This window comes from Suricata suricatta, chromosome 9 (genome assembly GCF_006229205.1).
Source record: "Suricata suricatta isolate VVHF042 chromosome 9, meerkat_22Aug2017_6uvM2_HiC, whole genome shotgun sequence".
Classification (NCBI taxonomy): domain Eukaryota; kingdom Metazoa; phylum Chordata; class Mammalia; order Carnivora; family Herpestidae; genus Suricata; species Suricata suricatta.
Genome location: NC_043708.1, coordinates 101,655,715 through 101,668,889, shown reverse-complemented (window position 1 = coordinate 101,668,889; position 13,175 = coordinate 101,655,715). Strand labels below are relative to the sequence as shown.

At 48.4% G+C, this 13,175-nt stretch overlaps 1 protein-coding gene and 1 non-coding gene across 4 annotated transcripts in view; both read right to left on the bottom strand.

Moving 5' to 3' along the window:
* Positions 1-8,178: 8,178 nt before the first annotated feature.
* LOC115303277 lies at positions 8,179-8,343 on the bottom strand. The gene has a single exon (XR_003913966.1). It is a non-coding gene; the product is annotated as a U1 spliceosomal RNA (small nuclear RNA).
* A 3,637-nt stretch (positions 8,344-11,980) lies between these two features.
* Positions 11,981-13,175, bottom strand: part of SNX1 (sorting nexin 1) — a 39,129-nt gene continuing 37,934 nt past the window's right edge. For all 3 annotated transcript variants that reach the window (XM_029951127.1, XM_029951125.1, XM_029951126.1), the window contains exons 14-15: positions 13,009-13,080; positions 11,981-12,421 (exon numbers count right to left, since the gene is read on the bottom strand). In XM_029951127.1, the coding sequence (XP_029806987.1) occupies positions 12,371-12,421; positions 13,009-13,080 (123 nt within the window). In that variant the 3' untranslated portion in view covers positions 11,981-12,370. The remainder of the gene's footprint in view (positions 12,422-13,008; positions 13,081-13,175) is intronic.

Sequence of the window (13,175 nt, the reverse complement as noted above, 5' to 3'; positions counted from 1 at the left end):
TTCCCCTAGACCAGGCTGCCCCTCCATCTCCTTTCCTCCACCTTTCACCTGTACCCTGGGAGCGCAGCCACGCCTGGGGAGGGCTTGGACCAATTCGGCTTTGATATCCACCTCTCTCAGCATCCACAAGCCCATTCATTCATTCATTTCATTTCATTTCATTTCATTTCATTTCATTTATCTTTAAGCCCCAACCGTCAGATCCAGTTTGTATGAAAGAAGCAGTTTAGGGACCTGAGCTCTGCTTTGGGGGTCAGATAGCCTGGATTTCCTGAACTATGTAGACCTGTTCGTCTGCAAAATTAGACAATATGCCTAAGGAGTGTGTATGAAAATGGAGAGGATCCCTGTTAAGCCCTCAGCATAGCAGGTGCTGAGAAAACGGCAGCTTGAGGGCTTGTTCTGGAGGCAGAGGTGGGTGTGTGTGTACAGGGCAATAGATGGGGGAGAGGGACTGTGGGAGATGGCACCAGGCTGCTACTGCCCACACCTCTGAGCAGGGCCTTCTGGGTATGTGGCAGGATTTAATCCAGAATTCTCTCACCCCTTGGGCTAGAAAGGCCCTCTGTTCTCCTACTAAGTCCCCCTACACTTCAGCCATAAGGGAGCTGTCCCATGCAGCAGAGTCCTCAACTCCCCTGACTTCCCCAAACAAAGGCCTGGGCAGGCGGTGGAAGGAGGGAGGTTGGAGGCCTCATGGTGGGAAGGAGGAAAGAGAACACCTGTCTTAGGGGTAGAGGCTGCCAGTTGGGGGATCACTGACTCCCTCCATCCCCTGCTGGTGCAGAGGTGCTTCTGAGCTGGAGCAGAATCTCTCCCCACCCCCCACCCAGTTCTGCCCCTAGAGAGAAGCTAAGAGGATGACCCCAAAGGCGCAAGTAGGTTTCGCCAATATTGTGCCCCACACTTTCTTCCCTCCAGTGCCATCTCACAAAAGCCCCAGAATCAGGAAGGTGAAACTTGGTGGACGGGAAATGACCCACTATAAACAGAAGTGCTGGGATTTCATTTCCTCCCTTGCTCTTCGGAGCCCCCTCACTGAAAGACTCTGTTCTCCTTGTCTAGTGACCAGGGAGTCCTCTCCCAGGATGCTCAGACCTCTAAGCTTCTCTGTCACCTATCCTAATGACTGCCTACAACCCAGAAAACTGCTGCATCTCCTAATGGATCTCCCTGTTTTTCCTCGCCTCCCATTCTCTACCCAGCAACACAAACCACCATCAAAGCATTTGCTTCAAACCTAATGAAGGTTTCACGGTGTACTTTGAACAATGCCTCCCTACAACAATCTCCACAGCTCTAAGTGACCTAGCCAGCCTCCACCTCACATCTCATTTCCTGTCCTTCCCTTTGTGTACCAGGCCCCAGCCACAGTGATCTTCTAAATCTCCAAACCCAACAAGCTCTTTCCTGCCTTAGGGCCTTTGTGCTTGCTGTGACTCCTCACCTAGTGGGCTTAGCCTAAATCTTCCAGTTCTTGGCCTAAAACTCACCTCCTCAAAGAGACCTTCCTTCCTGACCACTTAGCCTATCATATCACCCTGTCTCTGCACTTATTCCAATACATAGTTACTGTTTGTCTCCCTATTTAACTGACTCTGCACCAGGCTCTGAGTGCCATCAGGCCAGTGTCTTATCAGTGGTTGCTGCCCTGGTGCCAAGAATCTAGAAGACACTCAGAAACCATTTGCTCGGGGCACCTGGGTGGCTCAGTCAGTTGAGCATCTGACTTCAGCTCGGGTCATGATCTCTCAGGCTGTGAGTTCAAGCCCCACATCAGGCTCTGTGCTAATGTCTCGGAGCCTGGAGCCTGCTTTGGATTGTCTCCCTCTCTCTCTGTACCTCCCGTACTCATACTCTCTGTCTCACAAAAATAAATAAATGCTAAGAAATTTTTTTTAACTGTGTTGGTTGAAAGCCTTTCTGACTGAATGGGGGGAAGGGACGTCGGGAAAAGGCTGGGGAAAGGAGGGAAGGCCTGAGAGGGAGGCAGAAGTGGAGGAGTGAGAGGGATGACAACAGGAACCCACCTTCAGAGCTGGACACCTCTCTCCCTCTCTCTCTGCAGATTGTTGCTCACATCTTGTTTATTTGCTTAATTTTCAGGTGTTCCTGAGATGCCTCAAATCAGTGGATTTCCATCAACAGTTATACGGGGAGATCTGCTGCACCTGACTTGTAAAATATCAGGTAGTAAATCTGCAGCTCCTGATTCTGCGGTGTTCTGGGACCATGAGTGAAGACTGAGGTGAAGAAAAACACGATCCTTGGCCTGGAGACATTTTAGGATCTCTTTGGGAGATAAAACAAGCTATGGAGAATATTTTTCTGTAAAGGGGAATACGTGACACAATGTAAACTCCAAAGCACTTATTATAACCAAAGAAAAAGCTTATCTTCTGTAGGCTTTAAGCACTGGTCACTCCGGTCCCACACACTGTACAACAGGTGTGTAGACCCTCAAAGTGACTTCTGGTTTTAGAATGAGTTTTACTGTGCAAACCTGTCTTTTCTCCGTCACTCTCTAACACATGACTTTTATCCCCAAGTTTCTAAGTGAAAGGGGCTTAAAAGTACTGGTTGGTCACACACTCTTGGCCAAAGTATTTCCAGAATAGATTATAGAGCAGTGGTTTGCCACACTCCACAGGCATCATCATCACCTACAAGGCCTGTTAAATCTCAAATAGGGTTCGGAGCCCAGTTTCCTGAGTGGGTGGGCCTGGCGTGGAGCCTCATCACTACGGGTTTTCACAACTTCCCCGTTGCCACTGCTGCCCTGGGTTGGGGACCACATGGAGAGTCCCACACAAGCTCCTGGAGATGAGGACCATGGCCAAGCAGAGGGCAGCAAAGGCTGGGGGCAAAGATGTTCCCCTCCTGGGGAACTTTGTGGTGAGGTGCCCTGGGTGGGGGCGGGGCAGGTGAGATGGACCGCCGCTCCCGCGGTGGCTGGGCCCTGAGCCTCCCGGGGCCCTCCGCACCCGGCACACAAAGCCGCTTTCACTGGGCCACTGGGCCGGTTTGACGCCGCTCAGGAGGTGGTTAACCCCTTTAAGAAAACAAACAGCTCCGGGGCTTGTGGGCGCCGCTGAGGCACAGAGGCTGGATTCTTCCCGCCCGGTGCGGACACCGCCGGCTGCGGGCGAGAGGACTAGCCGGAGGGGGACCTAGCAAGAGGGCGTCGCCCGGGGACGCGGGGGGCGGGGGGGGGGGGGGGGGGGGGGGGGGGGGGGGGGGGGGGGGGGGGGGGGGGGGGGGGGGGGGGGGGGGGGGGGGGGGGGGGGGGGGGGAGGCTTCTGGTCACCTGAGCAAGCTCAGACCCAGCGCTCAGGGTTCCTATCTGCACAGCAGAGCGCTGTGTGTGGATTTAAAGACATCATGCTTCCTAAGTGTTTAGCATGGGCCTGGCACACAGTAAATAAATGTTAGCTATTATTATTTACTGATTTATATGAATTCGCCCTAGATCAAAACAGTGGGTTGGTGGCAATTACATATGGTCCATCCTAATATAATGTTGCTGATTCAACTTTAAAACAACACAAACTTTACTATTCCTCTTTCAGTTTTTCATATTTTCCTGTAAAAAGGAATATGTGACATAATGTAAACTCCAGAAATTGCAGGGTTAGCTTAAAAAATGAACTATTTTAACTACGAACTCTGGGATCTGAGTCTTCCTGATTTAGTCAACATTGTGCAACCAAAAAAAGGGAGAATCAATGGGAAGCAGAGTTTGGTGTAAATCAGCAACCATCCTGCTTATCATAACAGCCTCTGACTTCTTACTGATTGCCTTTCTAATGAGTACATCTTATCAATTTTAAATAGTAAAATAAAACACAATACTGGGGCGCCTGGGTGGCTCAGTTGGTTATGCATTCCCCTCTTGATTTCGGTTCAGTTCATGATCTCACAGTTCATGTGTTCCAGTCCCATGTGGTCGGGCTCTGCACTGGCAGTGCTTGGAATTCTCTCTCCCTCTCTCTCTGCCCCTCCCCCTTTCATGCTCACTCTTGCTCTCAAAATACACAAATAAATGTAAAAAAACAACAACACAATACCTTTACGTTGGATACTGGACTTCGGTGTAGATATCTAAAAACACAGTTCTGCTAAAATAAATTATTGAGAAGTCTAAACTCTTCATTTTGTAGATGAGGAAACCAAGGTGTGAGGAAGGAGAAGTGAGCCCCCAGGGGAGGGTTGTGTTAGGAAGGCACTTTTGACAAGCATGTCCAGCCAGAGCCCCAAAAGCAAAGTTCGGCTCAGGGTAGGCTGGTGACCTGCTTCTCAGGGGACACACAGGCGCTAGCCCTGGGGCTCCAGCCAGCAGTGTCCTCCAGTCCAGATGACAAGGGCAGCTCAGTTGCTTCAGACATGATCCAGGGCTGAAGCAGAGGGAGCTGGCAGAGGCCACCCCAGGCACCTGCCTTCCAAGGCTGCACAGCTTCCCAGGGAAATTATTCCCGGTGCTACAGCAACTCCCAACACCCCTAAAGTGACTATGTTAAGGAACCAACCACTCGGCCCCTTCGTGTTTCCAGCACTGAGGTTAAAGGAAGAAAGATGTGCTCAGGAACCCTCAAGCCACGGGGATTTACTGTGAACAGTTGTGGGACCAAAAACTGTGGCCAGGAGGAAAGCCGGGCCAGAGAGGGGAGGGGCCCCAGCCCCAGGCCCGGAGGTCTGGAACTGAGATGCTCCCACCTTCCAATTTCCGTCTGTGGTTTCTCTGCAAGTGCAGGCTTAAGTGTCTGCTGCGAAAGGTCCTCAGGTACTCACCCAGTCTGCTCCTCTGTCTTACAGCTTCTGCTCCTGCTCCCCAACGGGGCCATGCACTGCGCACGTCTGGGAGAGGTCAGAGAAGCTCCCATGCCTACGAGGCCAGGTGGGTGACATGTCCTCAACAGGTCTACTGTGTGGATTCAAGTCTTTAAGAAAACAACTTAGTTAGTGGGCTAATATCTAGGATCTTCTTGGCCATCCCTGTCTAGAATGTGTGGGACGTGGTGTGGCAGACAAGCTGAGTCGAGCAGATTGGGTTCAAGTCTTACCCTCTGAGTGCTGGGGTGTGTGCGACCTTGGGCAAATTGCTTAAGGTCTCAAAGCCTCAGTCTTTTTTTATAGATAATAATGCCTACCTGGAAGTTCTCTGGTACTAGATGTCAAAGCCCAGAGGCACTGAGTAGGTGTTTAACACATGACAGCCCTTATGCTTAGGCCCCTCAGTGGGAAGGGATTACCCTGCCCCCCACACTGGTTCCTACCTGCCAGGTGCCTTATCATTATTTCTGGTGAGGCTGTGTGTCATCACTGCTGTCACTCAAAATGGAAGAGGAAGCTGAGAGCTCTGAAGCTAGGAGGGGGGCAGTCATTTGGAAACAGTGGTCACATCCCTTTAGGGAAAGGTCCTAACTCAGATTGGAGACTTTTTCTGTGACTTTTCTGGACCCAAATTGCATCCTATGGAGGTTATGCAGGTGGCTTCTGGGAGCAGCCCTGGGGGTGAGTGCTGTTTTCTGCCCCAGAGGTTTGGTCATTGCAGCCAGAGGGGCATTTCCATAACCAGCAAGGACAAAGGAGAGGAATCCTGGCTGAGGCAAGCCATGGGGCAGGTGGCTGTCGCCTCCCAGCCTGCAGGCCTCCCCTGGAAGATCGAGACCATTCCTACGAACAACAGCAAGGCTTACCAAACCCCCAATCAGGCCTGATTTCTGAATCTCTTCAAAAACCCCAAGATCTGGGCCCACAGGCTCCTAAGACAATCATCACCAGTGCTGAAAGGCAGCCACTGTCCCCTGAGGCTGCCTTTGTGGGTGGGAGAGAGCATGGAGATGGGTAGGAACAACACAGTCCATGATCTTAAGGAGTTCAGAGTCCCAGAGGCTAATGAGATCATCTCAGAGATGACAATGCACACAGGGTGAGAAAGACCAGGGGTTTAAGAGAATGACAAAGGACAGAGGGAGTAGGTAGGCTCCCATTCCAGTCTGGGGGTAGAATGGGAAGTGCATCAAAGAAAGCTTCCCAGAGAATGTACATACAGAGTAGGCCTCAAAGGATGCACTGGATTGTTTTCCCATAATGAAAACACTTTAATTTTTATGATTATAAAAATACATAGAAATTCCAAGCAACATAAAATGCTATAAAAATTTTAAATGATGCAAAATTCCATCCCACTAGGGCAACCACCTTTAACAATTCAATCAACATCCTTCCCATATATATAGTCTAATATAAACTTACCCCATACTATACATGTAATTCTATAGCCTACTTTTTTCACTTAAAAATGTTTTCCTTGTCAATGAATATAGCTATGTGTCATCCTCAATGACTGTATATCCAATTGTATTATGCACCATAATTCATTTAATCCCTTCCTGCTGTACATTTAGAATGATTTCAATTTTTACAACTGTAAACAATGCTAAGATGGGCCCCTCTGCAGTTTTCTTCATGGACTTGGTTTCTGGACGCGTCTCTGGGAATCCCCAGTGAATGTTCGCGTTCACCAATGCTTCCTATCTCCATCTACTTGCACTCGCATTCACACAGGTGTAACTCTGAGACTGAAGAGAGCGACGGGAGCTGAGATGGGGCATGTCAGGTACCAAGCCCACCATTAATAAAAGGCTCCTTAGGCCTGGACCGCACACAAGTGAGGAAGGGAAGAGCATGTTTGGGGCAGTTTCTGTGAAGGGTCGGCGTTGTTGTGAAGCACTAGGACACAAACAAGAAAGGGGAGCGGGAATCCTCTCACAGAACACGCAGAGTGCCAGGCAGCAGAACCTCCAGTTGAAGATCATTCAACGTTGATCTATTTGGCATCTATTTTGACCCCAAATCATTGCTGGGGACCGTGGGGTTACAAAGACATACCACTTCAGAGAGCTGGCTGTTTGGCAGAGAGCGCCAACATCAACCACACCTCTGGTGTCACAAGACACCGGCAGGTGACGTACACACCGTCCCCACGGCCACCACATAGGGATGACTGGCTCTCACCCGTTTCTAACTCTCAGCTCAGGTCTAACTCTCCCCAAGTGCAGAGCAGAAAATCTTAGCCAGTGTCTCTGAAGACAGAGTGTTTGGTTCAGGAGTGTGACAATTGCAGCAAAGTTCTGTCCTCCTTTGCTCCAGAAGGGATCACTATCATCTTCCCCTTTCCTCCTGTTCCCCTAGGCTGCCTTGGGGAAAATTCCACCACTTTTGGGCCTGATGCCGCTCACAACCCATGGTTTCCACTCCCATTTGGCCATAACCATGCTGAGCAACAGATACTCCTCCATCACCACGGTCTCTCTTCAAGGATCACTTCCCGGTCCAGCCCTTAGCAGATTTCATTATCATCTCTCAGTTTTTGTATTTTGAGCTGCAAAGGCATTGTTTCTTTTCTTTTCATTATTATTCTTCAAGCTCTATGTCCAACATGGTGCTTGAACTCACGAACCTGAGAGCAAGAGTCCCATGCTCTACGACTGACCATTGTTTGTTTTCTTTAGGGTTCCCAGCTCTAGGTGCATTCAGAATGAAAGTCTTTGGGAAAGAGTTCAAAGTTACAAATACCTACGTGTGACACTTTCTATCATTCCCACTTCTCATTTCATCTGTCACTCAGGACTCATATTGAATGTTGCGGTCCACCGAGCTCACAGTGCTCACGCTCACGACTCTGAAGCCCAGAGATTCTTTGGGGAAATAACGCGTGGGGAAGTGGGGAAGTACAGGCTCGTCTCCACACCTCTTCTCTAAACCACTTGACTCAAAATAGGAAGGCGAGGTATCCCTATTTAACACTTTACTTATCAAGCAGGAGGCCTATATTCTCTGCCTCACCCCCACCTTCCTTCCCCACGCCCCCTGCCCCCTCGCTTGGCAGTGAGGCTCCCCAGACACAGCTCTGATGGAGATTCCCTTTCTCTCCTCTGAATTTCATTAACATACTAAGTCTGACCCACCTTTAAATAAAACAAAGCCTCCTTTCATTGGGTTTCTCGCTCACCTCTCAGCAAGGGCCTCCCTCCCCATTCAGGGGAGGCTCTTACACTCCATGACACAGTCAGCACTTACTGACTCTGCTCCCATCTGCTCCAAACCCACTTTGCCTGCTGTGTTACCTGTGTCAGGAATGGCTCACTTCACGGTCTATCCTTCCCTCCCCAACCCCAGGGGAAAGAACGAACGCAGTCCCCCACTACCACAAACTTTGCAGTCGAGTCTCCCACATTTGGGGAAATCGCAGGGGTCAGCACATCCAGAGCGCAATGGACAAGCCTCACCCTGGGAACACCACCTTTGTGATCACGGTATCTCCCATGCCAGGTTAAGTGTCCTTCATGGTCTATCCCGAAATCCCAGCCAGAAACCTGCAGGTCAGGCTAGCTCATCCCTCAGGCCTCATCAGATCGGTGACCAGGTGCCAGTGGTTCCGCGTCCGCCTTCTGAGCCTCCCCCAGAGCCCATCCCTTCTGTCCTCCTCAGCAACCTGGCTGGCTCAGATGAACATGGTTGCTCTCCTTGCCTCCAACCTCACACCTGATGGGTCTAAATCACTACTGTGACCACGTTATTCCCTGCTTAAGTCCCTGCAGGAGGTCCCCCACCCTTCTGGGTAATGTGCCCACTGCCTCCCAAGTCTTATCAAGCAGTGTGATCAGCTTCTGCTCATCACTCTCCACGGGCCGCCCACTGACTTGACCCAGGCCACACCGAGCCACCTGCATTTCCCTAGATGTGCCCACCTCCCACTGTCAAGAGACAGGGAGGCAGAATGGGCCCAGCAGAAGGGGCAAACACCTCTTCACCTTTAAGCCACAGTTCAAGCATCCTCTTCTCTATAAATATCTTCTTCCTGAGTCTCCGGGTAGAATTACTCTTTCTTTTGTACTACTGTGCAGGCCCTGGGCTCAGTATTCTGACCCAGTCTGCTTTCTCAGTTTCCACGTCTGCAAGCTCTGTACAGAAATACACAGGCCTGTCAGCCTCCAGTGCTAGACACTGAGGACGAAGTTGTAAAATCAGAGTCCATCCTAAGGAATGGATCATAGGATGATCTTAGGATGGAATATGACAAACCAAGGACAGAGTTTTAAAATTAAGTTTCTTTGGAGAAGAGAGTTACAAGTATGGAAAAGGGAGAAGACTTAGATAAACCAAATGGGGCTAGACTGTAAGGATCTGTGTGAATTCACGCTTTCTAGTATCTAATTCTTATGTCATCGCTCTCTCTTGCTATTGCTATATATCTTTATCCTTACTTACCTGTTCTGCCAAAAGCCTAGAAGCAATGACACTGCAGGAGCAACGAGCACTCTCAGCGCCCAGATCTTGGTTTCTAAATACATTTAATTCTCCTTTAAAAGAAACTGAGACTCTGTGGAGAAATGGCTGATTCCAGAGCTGGGGCAAGGAAGATACAAGAGAAGCCTGAAACCTTTTAATATGCCAGAAAGTAAGAAAAATGTTAAAAAAAAAAATGAAGGGGACAGGTTAAAAAATCATCTGGGATGATCCGAGAATCAAAGTAAATGTTAAAATACACTAACATAAAAAAAAAAAAACCAAAGTAAATGAAAGCAAGGGCTGGCAATCAATGTACTTTGAGTAAAGTCAGAATCCGTTCATGCATACTGATAAACAAGTAGATTATCAAGTAGAGAAAGGATTTTTCTTTAGTAGAATGCCAACCAGTAAATGCAGATTATGGAGTCAGAAAAGCACTCAGGAGGAACAAAATATTTACATGATCTCAAAGTATCTCCCCACAAATTCCTTGTTAATTACAAAAGGGAAAATAGCAACCAAGTGATCAAAGTTAACTTCAGCATTAATGGGATCTACTGACATCACGTGCCAACTTAAAATGCTCTGAGGAAGCAGCACTTCTGAGATGTTGCTGCCCAACTGCAGAACCCTAATATAGTCACATGGAACCACGAGGCCAATCCAAATCAAGGGACACTCCACAGAGTACCTGGCCTGTATTCTTCAAAAATGCCAAGGTAGGGGCGCCTGGGTGGCTCAGTCAGTTAAACCTCCGACTTCGGCTCAGGTCATGATCTCATGTTTGTGGGTTCGAACCCCGCGTTGGGCTCTGTGCTGACAGCTCAGAGCCTGGAGCCTGCTTCAGATTTTGTGTCTCCCTCTCTCTCTTCCCCTCCCTGCTCATGCTCTGTCTCTCTCTGTCTCAAAAATAAAATAAAACATTTAAAAAAATGCCAAGGTAATGAAAGGCAAAGAAAGGCTGAGAAACTCTTCCGGATAACAGAGACCCACGTGATCATGTGTTACAACTAAAGGTAACACACGACCCTGCACCAGGAAAAAGGGAATAGCTATAAAGGACACACTGGGATAACTGACAAAATTTAAATATGGGCCATGGGTTATGTAACAATATTACTTCAGTGTCAAACTTTCTGATCTTGATAACTATACTTATGATTGTAAATTATGAGAGATGTCCTTGTTCTTAAGGAAACACATACTAAAGATCTAGGAGTAAAGGGGCACAATGTCTGCAACTTACTCTCAAATGCTTCAGAAAATACAATATGTAAATATAGAAAATAAATCATAAAGCAAATAAGGTAAAATGTAAACATTTGGTAAATCTGGGTAAAGGCTATAAGGGAGTTCTTGGTGATATCCTGTAACTTTTCTAGAAAACTGAAATTATATTAAAATTTAAAATTTGCCAAACAACCAAGAATCCAAAAACAAGGGATGAGTCAGAATTATGGTACAATCACTCTGTGGAAGCCTTAAAATTACATAGCCTTACAAATAAAATTTGTGAAGATATATGACAATATAGAAGAAATGTTTACAAAGTATCCAGTGCTGAATGATAATAGGATACAAAATATTTTGTGTATTATTACAATTGTGCAAAAGCAAACACAAGACTGGAAGGAAAAAATCAAGGTGTAATAAAGATTGGGGGATAGGGAGAGACTGTGACTTTTTCTAAAAAAAAAAAAAAAAAACTGTTGAAAAAAAATACTCGCCAGCACCCCACCCCCATATCCCTGCCCCCACCAGGCTGGTGCACTGGAAATCAGTGTTGTTTACTGCACTCCCTTGCCTCAGGCTGCCCCTCCCCAAACCTTAACCAGCCGCCAAGAGAACTAACAGCGCAGGTCTGGAATGCCCACAGAAAGGGGCATCTCTGGGGCTGGGGGGGGGCCGACCGGAGTGGTGAGGTTCCGCCACAGGCAGTCTGCCAACCCTGCCCCACAGAGCAGCTTCCCAGTCCTCTCTGGCCAGCCAGCTCAAGCAGCTGTGGACACAGCTGAGGGGAAGCCTGGCAACAGTGCATCTGAGACTCCAGCCTCCCTGGCCAGGCCAGGACAGAAACCCCTTTGAACGCCTTTGGCCTGTGCTGACAACACTCGGGCCCTGTTGCTGGCATGCTACCTCCTGGGCACAGAAAGGAAAGCTTCTTGGAACCTCAAAAAGTTTAGGAACTTTTGGATGACCTTATCTAGAGGCAGAGTGCTGGCTCAGTTGTCAACGAAGATAAAGTGTTAAGTCCTTATCAGCTCTTTACACTTTAACAGGAATCAGGGTTCTGAGGACTTGGCAGAAAGAACTTCAGAACAGAGGTCTGCTATCAGAGGGCAAGACTCAGAGAGCACTGGGCAGCTAGGGGAAACAGGGTAAGAATAAGAGAGAGTCTGCCTCCTTTGCAGGAGAATCCACTGCCCCTCTTACTATAAGAGATGTCTTTTATAACTCCTCCCTAAAAAAGTAGGAATAAGAATTAAACAGATTAAGAGACCCTCAGAGTAAGTAGCTGAGGTAGATAGAAAAAAAGAAATTCTGGTTGCATAGGGAAGCAGTAGCAAAAGCTTACTTAAACTCCTGTGGAAATTTACTATACCTGGGCAACTTCTTTGTTCGGAGTATCCTGGACCTGTTTCCCAACTGCTCCCCAGCCTAACGCAAAAAGCACCACCATTCCGAGTCATGTGACCTGATTTTAAAATATTTTATTACATAATCTTTTCATGGCACCATCAGGAGTAACAGAAAACGTTATTCCCAGTTCCTAACCACATCCTGAAAAATATACATTTGTATTTATATATTTATATCAATACTCCACCCCTATCCCCTAACTCCACCACCTAGTGTAGGTCTTTTGCTTAAAGCAAGAAACTACTCTCTCAGGTAAGAAAATATATATGGAAGCTAAATGAAGTAACGGTTAGAATGTGGACAGGTTGGTCGTGGGGGCAGGGAGGAAGGGGTAAAGTCCAGGCTAGGCAGGATGCATCGCTGGAGTCCGGCAGAGGTGGAGGACAGTGTATAAAAAGGCAGCGTCAGGCAGGTGGGCTCTGGTGTCCTTGGTCCATTAGGAGATGGCCTTTGCCTCAGGAAGGAAGGCTTCCCAGTACTTTGCCAGCTGCAAAGAAGTGGGGACAATAAGCAAGTGCCCCCACCTAGTGGCAGAGCCTGAGCCTGGGAGGGAAGCAAGCACAGTGGCAGGGCACTCCCCCAGGCGCCTCAGACATCCAAAAGGAGGCTGGAGCTGAGGCCGAGCTGAGGAAAAGGCTAGGCAGAGAGTGGAGCCTGGGACATACTGGCCAGGTAGCCCATCTTACCTCTCTCTAGACTTAGAAGGAAGCATCAATTGCAACGGAAATCTCTAAAGACAGTCCTGATTCTGCCCTGGAGGAAGTATCCCTGTGGGGGCTACAGCTTTGCCCAGCTCAGTTAGGTCCTCACAATGGGGTCCACTGTTCAATACACTGGGCCTCAGCCTGAAAAGGGTTAGGTGGTACCATGGGGGTTACAGGGAGAATTGGGGTCTATCCTTAAAAACTTATTGTAGGATTAGGGTTATAATACCCTGCTTAGCAAAACACCCTACTAGATGGTCCATGTTAGAGCAAAAGGGCCAGCCCAGCCCATCTCACCACCACAGCCCCAAGTAGGCAGCTGGCATCTACAGCAGGCACAGAGAATGAACGTCATGCATAACTTACATACCTGCTGCTGTGAGTACAGGAGTGTCTCAAGGTACTTGATCACGTGGTTTTTGAAGTCCTTGGATTTTTCTTTCTAGGAGACAGGATTCTAGACTGATCATCCAGACAGTTGCTCCGACCCCTCTTGATGGGATGGTGTTTATTGCTGACCAAGGCCCAACACAGCCC